The sequence below is a fragment of the Myotis yumanensis genome, unplaced genomic scaffold (genome assembly GCF_028538775.1).
Source record: "Myotis yumanensis isolate MYYU_CA2020_CCGP unplaced genomic scaffold, mMyoYum1.0.hap1 SCAF_4, whole genome shotgun sequence".
In the NCBI taxonomy this organism is placed as follows: Eukaryota; Metazoa; Chordata; class Mammalia; order Chiroptera; family Vespertilionidae; genus Myotis; species Myotis yumanensis.
In genome coordinates, this window is record NW_027223755.1 from 24,808,233 (window position 1) to 24,821,670 (window position 13,438).

Sequence of the window (13,438 nt, forward strand, 5' to 3'; positions counted from 1 at the left end):
CTCACCAGCCGTGAGACCGGCTTCTGGCTGAGCAGCACTTCCCCTGTGGGAGCACACTGATCACGAGGGGGCAGCTCCTGCATTGAGCGTCTGCCCCCCTGGTGGTCAGTGTGCATCATAGCAACGGGTTGTTCCGGGGTCGGGCCGAAACTGGCTCTCCGACATCCCCCGAGGGCTTCCGGATTGCAAGAGGGCACAGGCCAGGCCAAGGGACCCCATCAGTGCATGATCAGGGCTGGGGAGGGATGTGGGAGGTGGACAGCTGGGGAGGGACCGCGGGAGGGCTCCAGGGCGTGTCTGGCCCATCTTGCTCAATCCCGATCGGCTGGACCCCAGGAGCAAGCTAACCTACAGGTCGAAGCATCTGCCCCCTGGTGGTTAGTGCACATCTTAGCAACTGGTCGACCGGTCGACTGTTTGCCCCTTGGTGGTCAGTGCATGTCATAGCGAGCGATTGAGTGGCTTTAGCATATCATTAACATATTACACTTTAATTGGTTGAACAGCTGACAGGACACTTAGCATATTAGGCTTTTATTAATAGCATGTAATAAATGATATATAAAAGTTTTAAAAGGTAGTTGGAAATCCATAAAAAGAAACACACTTTACTATGATTGAGAGCTTCACGAGACTTCATATGACTTCCCTGCACGTGTTCTGAATGTTACCTCAAGCCCTCTATTAGCCTAAAAAACTCAAATAAAAAGGCGGGAGTATTTGTGTGAACACAGAAAAGTAGGGAAGAGCAGCCTCATTTGGTAACACTTTTGAGGAGGAGGAAAGAGATCAAAATACTAAGAAATGTAAAGAACAAGAAAGCAGGGCTGACTTGTACAGGAGAGGGCCCTTAAATGTACTGGGCATCAAAAGGCACCTTGCTGGCCCAACAGTAAAAAGTACAATACATGTTTTCCTGCCACCAAAGACAAATGCAAATTTTAGAGATTTTATACGTGTCACTACAGGTAAACAGAGAGCAGATGACAAAATTGTAAGCGCAGGGAAGTAAGAGTCACCGAGACTCCACCGAAAGCCCCTTCCTCCCCTGGACCAGGTCCTCAGGGAGAATCTTCTGTGGAGTTTGAGAACCCCAATAGTCGGTGTGAACAAAAAACAGGACCAACTTACATGTGAATATTCTGTGACAGGTCTCCCCCAGCTTAACACCTAGAAGCACCCTAAGTAATGTCCCTTGTACTGGGAGGACATGATGAGTCTGTCCTTTGCTCTTGAAGAGCCCTAAATCTGGACTTGCACACAAAATGTTTCCTTCTGCTTCCTGCACACAAAGCACTTCCTGCACGCTTCATCAACCGCCATCAATTAAATATAATGTTCATTATTTTTTTAAATCATTTTTTTCTTAGAAAGCTCGTTTTTAGATAAAATTTAGAAAAATGCTTTCTGAAAAACAGTAAAATTAAAATAGACCGAATGCTGAGCGAAAAAGATTTGGGGGACGTCTATAATACTGACAACAATAATAAAAAAGAGTTGCTATATTAAGAGAGAAAATGATGGTGACAACAGAAGAAAAAAGGAAAGAAAAAAGCTTGGGAGAGGGATTCTTTCTGACTTCTAGAAGGCAGTTCTGATGTCACGGCGCCTGGAAGACAAACTGTAAGATGTTTACCTCCTGCTCACAGATCATTCAGACGTGTCCCGCATAGAATTCAAAGAGCCACATGCCAGCAGCCATTGTTCTTTAGCACTAAGAGCTGCCCTGGAGCTCAGGGCCATGACCGTGACCACTCACCGAGTAGGAGGCTGAGCGGAGGCTGGCAGGATGAGAAGGCGAGCAGGAGGTCTAACAAGCTGGCACAGGCATCCCTCACAAAACGGTTATAATCGGCCGCTCCCTGTCGGCTGCACAGCTCCTGCAGCCTTCGCTTTTCCGCACCATCACTGGTACAGTCCACAAGGGCTCGCAGAAATGCCTGTGACCCAAGCAAAGGAAGCAGACTTAAATTTCCATGTGCTCTGGGGTTATGGCTATTAAACTGTCTGTTAGCAACTACCTGGGGATATGCCTGATTATCCAAGGAAAAGTGAGAGAGCCACTACAAGTGTGGTCAGAAAAAGAAAATTTACTTTGCTTATTTGCTTTAACATCAGCCTGTTAAAGAAAACCTACTTTTATGTTCTATTTTTGTTTACCTTTCCTATATCCTAAACCAACTTCCTCAGTCAAAAGTATGATCTCAAATTACATGTCAGGTGTATCTGAGTAAAAATGACCAAGAAGTCTCATAACTCAACGTTTTGTCTCAGTGCGCAACATTGTTCTTGTCTTAGCTGATGATGACAACTTAGACTTCTACATTTATTTGGCAACTGTTAAGTGCTTTTGATGTGATAGGCACTGGAACAAAATGACACCTACCTAGCCCGTAAGGGTTCACGGCTAGTGAGAGCAACAGAAGTCAAGGAGTAATTAGTGTGCAAGAGGCTACCTCCCCCAAAGGGGCACACACAGGATGTTAGGACTTCACAGAATGCAAGCCTGAGCTGAAGGCTGGCCACATGAAACCAGGGGAGTGAGTAATGCTGAACAGATGGCATGGCTACATGAAGGCACGGGGACCACGTGCAGTTCAATCTGGGTGCAGAGGAATGTGGACATGAGGTTGAAGAAACAGAGGGTGAGAACATCCAACACCCTGCAGTATGTGGACACTTAGTCACTCAGATTCATTGTAGAAAGAGGAAAATATGAACAAATAAAGCAAAACAAAGTCTTGAAGCCAAAGTCCAAACACTTGGGCAAAGGACCTAATATGCTAATAACAACTTAGGATTCCAACTCACAATTCCAAGCTTATCCATTCAATGGCAAATACAGCTCTTACTACTCAAGGTTATTTAGGATGAAAGCACTTCAGCAAGTTATTTGCATCAAATCCTATCTGAAATGCTAATGGATGCTGCTACTTTTTATTTCACAGCTCAGACATCATGTGTCCTGGACTCCCTCAATAGGGTAGACTAGATTGCTGTTCTTGTGGGGTCACGGGTTTCCACGGGCTCAGTTATGAACTTGCCTAAATGATCCAGAGACTAACACATCACATGGCTTTCTCAAAGTGCCAGACACAGTGCCAATCACACAACAAGCACTCGGGAAACGCTGTAGAATGAATAAACATCCAAGACTCTGGAGGAATCTATGGTAAGGTAATAACATTTACCAGTAATACTTTGCATCAATTTCTCAAATCAATAAAAATCCTAAATTACAGTAAAATAATGGCAATTATAAATCCTTTATTTTTCACTTTAGAATTATAGAAACTTTATTGGCACTAAAATAGGGTATACGGCACTGTTTGTAGAAAATAAGCTGACAAACATTACTAAAATTTAAAATGCAAGTATTTTTAAAGTAGCAATTCTACTCCAAAAAATTTGTGTAAAACAGTATTTCAAACAGGTGGCAAAGATGAATATAGTGAAAGAATGTTCACCTGGGTTTTTAAAAATATATATATTTTTATTGATTTCAGAGAGGAAGGGAGAGGGAGAGAAAGATAGAAACATTAATGATGAGAGAGAATCATTGATCAGCAGCCTCCTGCACACCCCCTACTGGGGATAGAGCCTGCAACCCGGACATGTGCCCTTGACTGGAATCCAACCTGGCTCCCTTCAGTTGGCAGGCCGACGCTTTATTCACTGAGCCAAACCAGCTACGGCCACCTGGTTGTTGTTTTTTTAAAATATATATTATTGATTTTTTTACAGAGAGGAAGGGAGAGGGACAGAAAGTTAGAAACATCGATGAGAGAAACATCAATCAGCTGCCTCCTGCACATACCCTACTGGGGATGTGCCCGCAACCAAGGTACATGCTCTTGACCGGAATCGAACCTGGGACTCTTCAGTCCTCAGGCCGACGCTCTATCCACTGAGCCAAACCGGTTAGGGCTTTTTTTTTTTTTTTTTTTTTTTTTAAATAGTGAAAAACTGGAAAGAACCAACTGCCCATGATTAAGTCAGTAATTTAATTATGGTGCATCCATGTCATCTGTTATTTTATCTCTAATAATCTTTCCATGTTATGGTATACAAACTCCTGACTTCTTTTTAGATAAAAAACCGCATGTTACAGAATGGTAAGTATACTATAGGACCTAATTTTTTTTTTTTTTTTTAACAAAACAAAATTCAAGCATTAACTCTGAGGATTTGATTATAAGGGACTTTTGCTTCTTGAGCTAGATATTTTTGTATCTTGAATGTTTACAATGAGCATATTACTTTTGTAGTAAGAAAAATATATATATATATAAAGGTTTACATACTTTATGAAATTCTAAAGCTTTCAGCACAGTGAATTCTAAATTTGCTCATATCATGTCAAGGATTGAACCTTTCTCTAGAGTAGCTTGCTTCCCAAAGGTGACAAATGCAATAAACACATTAATAAAACAGAATAAAAATTGCATCATTAGTCTAATAACAGCACTGTTTATGCTTACTGGTCATACCAGTTTGGCAAAGCACAGGCTGTAAAATTTTACTCCTTAACATCATTTGAGGGAAATGGTTAGAAGAAACCTGTTACAACATTTTCTAAAAATATAGCTCTGGGCCTAACACTGACATCTAGTGGATAGTTCTATTTCCAAATTCATCTAAATATCAATGTAGCCTACCAAAACCTTTCAATACTTCCTGAAGAATCCTGACTTAACAATAAATACGTCCATAGTTTTACATAAAAGGAAGCTTAACAACATTAATTAGGTGACAAGTTGCGGGGGGGGTGGGGAGCCTACACTCTCCTAAGTTTCTTGCCCTCTTTTAGAGAGACAAGCTGTCAATGTGAAGTTGGATAACACAAGATCATCATCTCTAGGGTCACTTTCATCACTAATGTGTTACATCAAGTTAATGTCCAGTAAAAGACTAACAAAAAACCCTAAATAACAAATCTTGTTTCAATAGAAAATATAAAATTTAAATGTAATCACAATATAAAAATATTTGCCTATGACAACTGTAAAGATTCTACACACCTTTGGTGAAAGCATGCTGTGAAGATCCTATTTTCTAAGCCTTCAAAGGGCAGTTACCAGGTCTATTTAATAGACCACAGAGCTAAGCATATTTGTAAATAGTTTCCCAAAGAAGAAAGAAAAGTACCTTTTTAGGAACTGCTCGTATTTCGAGGCACCAGGTAAGAATGAACTGGAGAGAACATCTCTCGGGTATATGCTGGGGCAAGGCTGCTCCTTTTCAGGGAGACAGGAAGGCATTCATGACACAGAAAATAAACAGTAAAATGTTTTGCATTCCTAAAAACACAAGTAACAGTAATACCTTACATTATAGTGTTACAGTAGGATTTGCGACATTGTTTATTTAGTCAAAAAATTTCCCCAAAATAAATACAGCAGAAAAACGTACCTTACCAAAAAAATAAAAGAATCACAAATTCAATAGCTATCACGACCAAATCTAGGTATGCCAAATAAAAAAGGCAAGAAAATTACCCCAAACCAAGGAACAAAAAGCTAAATGTGGCAGTGGTCCGTTAACATCGTGTGATTCTCAAAAAGAATGGTAGAATTGACTGAGCCCAAGTTCAAGACTAAGAAATAACAACAACAGCCGAAACCGGTTTGGCTCAGTGGATGGAGCGTCGGCCTGCGGACTGAAAGGTCCCAGGTTCGATTCCGGTCAGGGGCATGTACCTGGGTTGCGGGCACATCCCCAGTGGGAGATGTGCAGGAGGCAGCTGATCGGTGTTTCTCTCTCATCGATGTTTCTGACTCTCTATCTCTCTCCCTTCCTCTCTGTAAAAAATCAATAAAATATATTAAAAAAAAAAAAAAAAAAAAGAAATAACAACAACAACAAAAATAACTTCCTTTAATTCTGAATAAAAGCAATTATTTATATTAAATAATATGCCATGATAAACATAATAGGAAAACAATTTTTTAAAAAAGTTCGTATAATAAAGAAGTTTTTCTTGTATGACATTTTAATATGTGAACTTAGAAACAAAATGATGTTTATTTATTTATTTTTTATAGCAAAGGTGGAAATTTATTAAAGAACAAGTACAGACTCCCACATACGGAGGGGGAAGAGTCCCACAGAACGGACTCCCACGTGGGGAGGGGGAAAGGGTCCCCAAAATAATGTTTATTGCAAAAAGCAAACCAACAAATCAGCCCAACTAACCAACCTGCTTCTCTAAGACCAGTTACATTCCCTTTTAACGTCGGTAAGTGTCCAATAAGCATAAAATGCACCATCATCTCCCTCTGTAACTGACGTGAAGGTCAAGAATCCCGTAACACCAGCCAGGGCCTGGCATGTGGCTGACCCTCTGGTGCTGAATGGGAGCCTGGGAGGAGGTGCACTTGCATTTGCCACCTCTGATTTGTTGGCCCAAGGACACCTTAAGAAAGAGATCAGGGACATACCTTTCTTCTTGGTGTCAGCCTTAATTTTCAAGAGGACAAGGTGTTTCCTTCGGTCTGTGAGCTGCAATCTTTGGAGTAGGCTTTGTACCTCAGAGTCACTGTTGGGACAGATCAAGTTGAAGGCATCCCCAGGCTGGTAGGAAAAATCTGTTTTCTAGAGAAGAACCAACAAAAAAATCCCAAATTAATTAAAGATTTCAGTTATGCACAACAAAATCATAGTTTTTTATTATAATGACCATTTTAATACATAAAGTAGAAAAAAATAATTCTAATTGTAAAAAAGCTAACAAGACCAATAAACTGAAGGAACATACTTTATCAGGAGTTATTTTAAAAATGAAATTCCAGCCCTAACCGGTTTGGCTCAGTGGATAGAGCCTCAGCCTGCGGACTCAAGGGTCCCAGGTTCGATTCTGGTCAAGGGCATATACTTTGGTTGCGGGCACATCCCCAGTAGGGAGTGTGCAGGAGGCAGCTGATTGATGTTTCTCATCGATGTTTCTAGCTCTCTATCCCTCTCCCTTCCTCTCTGTAAAAAATCAATAAAGTATATTTAAAAAAAAATGAAATTCCACATTTATCCAATATTTTGCTTTATATCATTGAGTATTTACAGAATAAAAATGAATACCTTCCTCATTTTCTAAAGAGTAAGGGACCTAAGTAAGTTAGTAATCCATGTAAAAAAACTCTCCTATGAAAATATACACACACATCGCCGAAACCGGTTTGGCTCAGTGGATAGAGCGTCGACTTGCGGACTGAAAGGTCCAGGGTTCGATTCCGGTCAAGGGCATATACGTTGGTTGCGGGCACACCCCCAGTAGGAGATGTGCAGGAGGCAGCTGGTCGATGTTTCTCTCTCATCGATGTTTCTAACTCTCTATCCCTCTCCCTTCCTCTCTGTAAAAAATCAATAAAATATATTAAAAAAAGAAAATATACACACATATATACACAGGCACACACACACATTATGAACAAAAGAAACTACTCCAGGCCGTCTGTATTAGTTTTCAATTTCCTTCTGTTACTCTTTTCCTTTGGGGAGAAATAGAGTGGGAGAGAACACTATTCTTTCCTTCACTAGTTGACAATGCTATACCATCTGGCTGTGAACACACATGGGCTGGAGAGGAGCCACTTCCCACCGCCTGTCTATTACACAGTCAGGGTCCTGCAAGGGGCCTCTGACCACACAGGCTCACACCCCTAGCCTGCGAGGCAGACAGACTGGACCCACCAATTGGCCAACCCTTTGCCTCTTTATGAGGACAAAAGTGTAGAACAGCAGAATATTCTTAATATTTCATGTTGTTAAATATTCTATACATATCAAAACATTTTATTTAATGTGTACAGAATATTTAACAACATGGAATATTAAGAACTTTCAAAACAAATACATAAGCAAAAACTTGACACCTGTTGTATTTCTTTTTTACTATTAGGAAACTCAATTAAATCTACGTAAGTCTGGACGCACCCTAATTTTTCTGAAATCACAACCCACTGCATTCCTCAGGACCTTCATCAAAACAGAGGTTTGCGTTATAAGACTTGGAAGAAGTAGTCAGGCATTGAGGTCTCAGGATTATCCATCAGTTTCTTGAGTAATGGATTGGGGGATCAGTGAAGAGGGGCTTGTGGATGGAGTTCAGAGATAAAGTACATATTGCTTCCTGAAACTGCAGAAAATATTTATATAATCATTTCTCTGGAAAGGGGGCCAGTGATTTTTTTTTCTTCAGATTCTCAAAGGAATGAGAATCAGTACTAAAAAATGAACTTTTCTATGACTGTGTAGTCTGAACTCTATTTCCAGCTAGCTGGCTGATCTCAGGTAATCAGCTTTCTTCCAGGGCTCTTCTCATATGGAAAATACTGTTGTGATTCCATTATTCTTTCTTGGCTTAATGTGTAAGGCAGCAACACTATTTTCAATCTGATTCCCCTCCAGAGGCGCTGCTCACTTTAGGCCCTCCCAGAGTGAGGAGAAAACAGGTGTGAGTGGGGAGAAGTATGATGGGTTAAGGATAAAAGGCAGGTGTCCTGTCAGACTCACTCTTCCTGAGTGTACAGACTAGAACACCACACAAGTCTCTCTGCACTTCTCGACAACATAACTGTGCTGAGAAATAAATTCTGAAACTTACTGAAATGTCCAATTCTACTAGAAGAGTGGTTTTTATGGCATCATTTGTAGTCAGCTGAACTGCCTTTGAAACTGGAACTTGAAAAACTGGATCCACTGAAGTCACAGATTCTTGGCTTTCCTCCTTGAGAAACAAATGTGATAAAATATTACTCAATGCAATTTTCAATAATACTTACCATTGCTTCACTGCATGACTAGGTGAGATCTATAGGATCTTATAAAATATCCGGGCTATTTAAGTATTCTTTTCTGAGGTAAGTGACTACACACAGATGCTTCTCCATCTTTCAGAAGAGAAGCTCACCTACACTTGAAACGCCTTGTCTGTTAGACTTTAGAATTTCTGATATATGGATACTAGATACTAGCATCCTCATGTAAATGTCCAATAGTCTTCCTAATAAGCTATGCAGAAGGAAACAGCATGCATGCATATTTTAGGGAGGTGATTCTGAAGGAAATGACAGATGTTTAAGACTGGAAGATGTCTGTCCGGATAGTCACAAGAACCCTCAGTTGTGGGCAGTGATGTTTAACAGAGCTTTCTTGATAACAGGAATGTTCCCTACTAGCCAATACAGGAGCCACTAGTCCCATGTACCCACTGAACACTGAAAATATGGCTAGTGTAATTAAGAAACTGGATTCTTAATTTTATTTAATTTTCAAGAATTTAAATTTAAGTGGCCACACATGCTAGTGGTGCTTGTATTAGACAGCACAGATCCTGGGAAACCGTAAAGAAATCCAATTCTGTACCATCACCACACCTTTTCCAACTTGACGTTTCCAAGTTCTAATTAAAAAAACAACAACAAATAATCTAATAAAAATTGGGCAAAGGACCTTAATTGACATTTCTCCAAAGAGGACATACAGATGGCCAATAGACATATGAAAAGATGCTCAATGTCACTAATCATCAGAAAAATGCAAATTAAAATCACAATGAGATATCACCTCATACCTACCAGAATGGCTACCACCAATAAATCAACAAATAAATGTTGGCTAGTATGTGGAGAAAAGGGAACCCTTGCACACTGTTGGTGGGAATGTAGATTAGTGCTGCCACTGTGGAAAACAGTATGGAGTTACCTAAATAATTAAAAATGGAATATTGCCTTATGACCCAGCAATTCTGCTTCTGGGAATATATCCGAAGAAACCAGAAACATTAATTCAAAAGAATATATGCACCCCTATATTCACTGCAGCATTTTTTATAATAGCCAAGATTTGGAAGCAGCCTAATTGTCCATCAGTAGATAAGTGGATAAAAAAGCTGTGGTACATTTACACAATGGAATATTACTCAGCTGTAAAAAAAGGAAACTTTATCTTTTGAGATAGCATGGATGGACCTGGCCAATCAGAGATAAGTACCATATGATTTCACTTACATTTGGAATCGAATGCACAAAGTAAACTAGCAAACAAAGTGGAGACAGACTCATGGATACAGAAAACAGACTGATAGCTATCAGAGGGGAGGGGGTTAGAGGCTGGATGAAAAAAGGTGAAGGGATTAAGCAAAAGAAATTTCACAGACACAGACAACAGTATGGTGATTACCAGAGGGAAATGGGGTAGGGGGAATTAGAGGAGTGTAAAGGGGAATAACTGGTGATGGAGGGAGGCTTTATTTGGGATGGTGAGCACACAGTACAATATGCAAATGATGTATTATAGAACTGTACTCCTGAAACTATATAATTTTATTAACTAAAATTAGTTAATAATTTTATTAACTAAATTTTTAAAAAGTAGAAACTTACACTTAACAAAATGTAGTGAATTCATTTTGGGTAAGTGGCTGTATGGGAAGCTGAAAGAGGGTCAGGGTTGACAGCCTGAATCGCAGATATTATGTGGGGCAGAGGGACATTCTCCCCTCCCCCACACCTGTTCCCGTAGGTGATGGTCCCAAAAGGATGCCTTAATAAGAGAAGCTTTAACAATCACTTTCCCTCTAAGTGTGTCCTTTGAGCAGAGTTACACAAGTTTTCCTTAAATAGTTGAGATTTAACATGTTAGGCGCCATGTCAGTCACTGGTGACTGACACTATACTTTCCGTCTGGACCAGTCATAACCCATAATTATTTATGTAAAAACACACTTGTTTATCTGCCTGCTTTAGAAAGACACTATAAGAATACTAGAGGCCCAGTGCAGATTCATGCATGGGTGGCATCCCTCACCCTGGCTTGTGCCCTCTCGCAACCCGGGACCCCTTGGGGGATGTCGAAGAGCCGGTTTCAGCCCGATCCCCACAAGCCAGACTGAGGGACCCCACCAGTGAACGAATCCCCTCCCCTCTGAGATTCATCAGTCTGTTCCATGTTTCCATTCCTGTGGTTTCTGCTCCTGCGTTGAGCGTCTGCCCCCTGGTGGTCAGTGCGTGTCATAGCTACAGGCCGGTCGGCCGGTCACTTAGGCTTTTATATATATAGATGATGCTGCCCTAGCTGGTTTGGGTCAGTGAATAGAGTGTTGGCCTGCAGACTGAAAGGTCCCAGGTTCAATTCTGGTCAAAGGCACATGCCTGGGTTGTGGGCCCAATCCCCAGTGGGGGGTGTGCAGGAGGCAGCCAATCAATGATTCTCTCTCATCATTGATGTTTCTGTCTTTCTCTCCCTCTCTTTTCCTCTTTGAAATCAGTAACTCCCCTGCTCAAAATATGATGCTAAAAAATGCTATTACATCAGATGTTTGCAAATAGCTCTAATGCAGTGGTTTTCAACCTTCTGACCCTTTCAATACAGTTCCTCATGTTGTGACCCAACCATGAAATTATTTTCGTTGCTACTTCATAACTGTAATGTTGCTACTGTTATGAATCGTAATGTAAATATCTGATAAGCAGGATGGTCTTAGGCGACCCCTGTGAAAGGGATGTTCAACCGCCAAAGGGGTCGCGACCCACAGGTTGAGAACTGCTGCTCTAATGTATTAGAAAGTTGTACTTAACTTGTTTCTCAAATGTCTAAGTGTTTCTTCATTAAAAAGAAAATAAAGAACTAAAAATCACGCTTGCAGCTTTGAGGGTGTGGTTTAAGTAAGAAAGCCCCTGAACTCCAATCAGGCATCTTAAGAAAGCAGACTTGGCTCTGCATTAACAAATTGGCTGCACTGAAAATTTACCATAAGCACACTGTAATTTCAGGAAACCATATTCTGGCAGCTGTGGGGAGAAGTTAGCTATTATTCCATGTGAGTGCAAAAATTTACAGACCACTTTAAAGTCATTTAGTCGATAGAAAAAATAGTCTAGGCAAATAAAAAGACTTATTATAGATAAAAACAGGTTTATAAGATATTATCAAGAAAAATAATAATTCCTACAATGGAGCATCCAGGATACCTAAATCCACACTGGAAAAGATTTTACTCTAAAGGATTCCTTTAAGATTAGCTGCTGAGATAATATCCTGACTGCCCACAATTTGCCCTTCTCTGAATCACATCTAAAATAAGAAACCAAGAAGTTAATTCTCCAAAATATTGGAGAAACTGAGCTCTTAACCATTTACTTCTTCAAAGACACAAGTAATGTAATAATACAACTGCTTCTACAGTGCATGGGGGCAGGCCTCTGAGGTAAATACTCAACTCTGCCACTGCAGTACAGAAGCAGCCACAGAGGCTTGTGAATGGATAGGTGTGGCTGTGAGCTTGTGAATGGATGGGCTGTGTTCCAATAAAACTTTATTTACAGACCATGAGAGAGGTGGTGGGTCACATTTGGCCAGCAGGCCATAGATTGTTGAATTCTGTTGTAATGTAGTTAAATAAAACAAAACAAAACAAACAAAAAACCACATCTATGATAAGATAATACATAGCATAAAGCAAGGCTGCTTACCTGGCCAGGAGACTCATGCAAATGCACCTCTAAATATTCCGGTGGTAAAGCAGGAATATTCAGAGAGGCCTGGGAAAGTGGGGGTATTGAACGGGTAAGTGAGGACTCAAGCTCTGCTATCAAAGCACTTGATTGATCTCTGTTCACTGCATTTTGTTCCAAAACCTCAGAATCCTTTCTTCCTGAGTCACCTAATCGGAGAAGTTCAACTTGTGATTCGATGTGTATTAATTCTGGTTCCACAGGGTCCATCCTCTGGGAGGCAGTCGATGCTGTTGTGAGAGTCACACTCATCTCTTCTATTCCTTTACTTGACACAAAATGTTTTGTGAGGGCAGCCCAGAGCCCGTCAATCCACGGCTCAACGACAAGTTCTAAACTGGATTGTTGTAAAAAAAGGGAAAAAGAAACAAATGCCTGAGTACGCCATTTAAATACATAAGAATTGCCCTGGCTGGTGTGGCTCAGTTGGTTGGAGTGTCTTCCTGTACACCGAAAGGGTGGCAGGTTCAATTCCCGGTCAGGGTACATATCCAGGTTTCGGGTTTGATCCCCAGTTGGGGTGCGTGCAGGAGGTAACCAATGGTTCTCTCTCACATTGATGTTTCTCCTTCTCTCTCTCCCATTTTCTCTCTGAAATCAATAAAAGATAATAATAATAAATACATAAGAATGGATAATGGCAGTGTCTGTCCATTCCACAGAATCCTAGGCAACTGTGAAAAACAGTAGGAAGACTATTCAGGATACAAGAATGAATGATGGGTGACTAAGTTAAAAGCAGAACATTATTCTCCATTCATTAGCACTGAGCTGTAAAAAAATATGAGCATGTATAAAAATTAAAGAACAGAAATGAAGATATTGTAGTAGTAGTAATAGAATGTTATTCCTCTTAATAAATTTCCTAAAATAGAGTTGGTAATCTTTATTTTAAAAAAGTTTTAATTTTAAACCAGCATGCTAAATTC

General features: G+C 40.3%; 1 protein-coding gene across 1 annotated transcript in view; it reads right to left on the reverse strand.

Moving 5' to 3' along the window:
• Nucleotides 1-13,438, reverse strand: part of MTRR (5-methyltetrahydrofolate-homocysteine methyltransferase reductase) — a 29,185-nt gene that overhangs the window by 7,982 nt on the left and 7,765 nt on the right. Inside the window, exons 5-9 of the mRNA XM_070411954.1 lie at nt 12,468-12,846; nt 8,600-8,722; nt 6,441-6,594; nt 5,149-5,237; nt 1,760-1,940 (exon numbers count right to left, since the gene is read on the reverse strand). Of these exons, the coding sequence (XP_070268055.1) occupies nt 1,760-1,940; nt 5,149-5,237; nt 6,441-6,594; nt 8,600-8,722; nt 12,468-12,846 (926 nt within the window). The remainder of the gene's footprint in view (nt 1-1,759; nt 1,941-5,148; nt 5,238-6,440; nt 6,595-8,599; nt 8,723-12,467; nt 12,847-13,438) is intronic.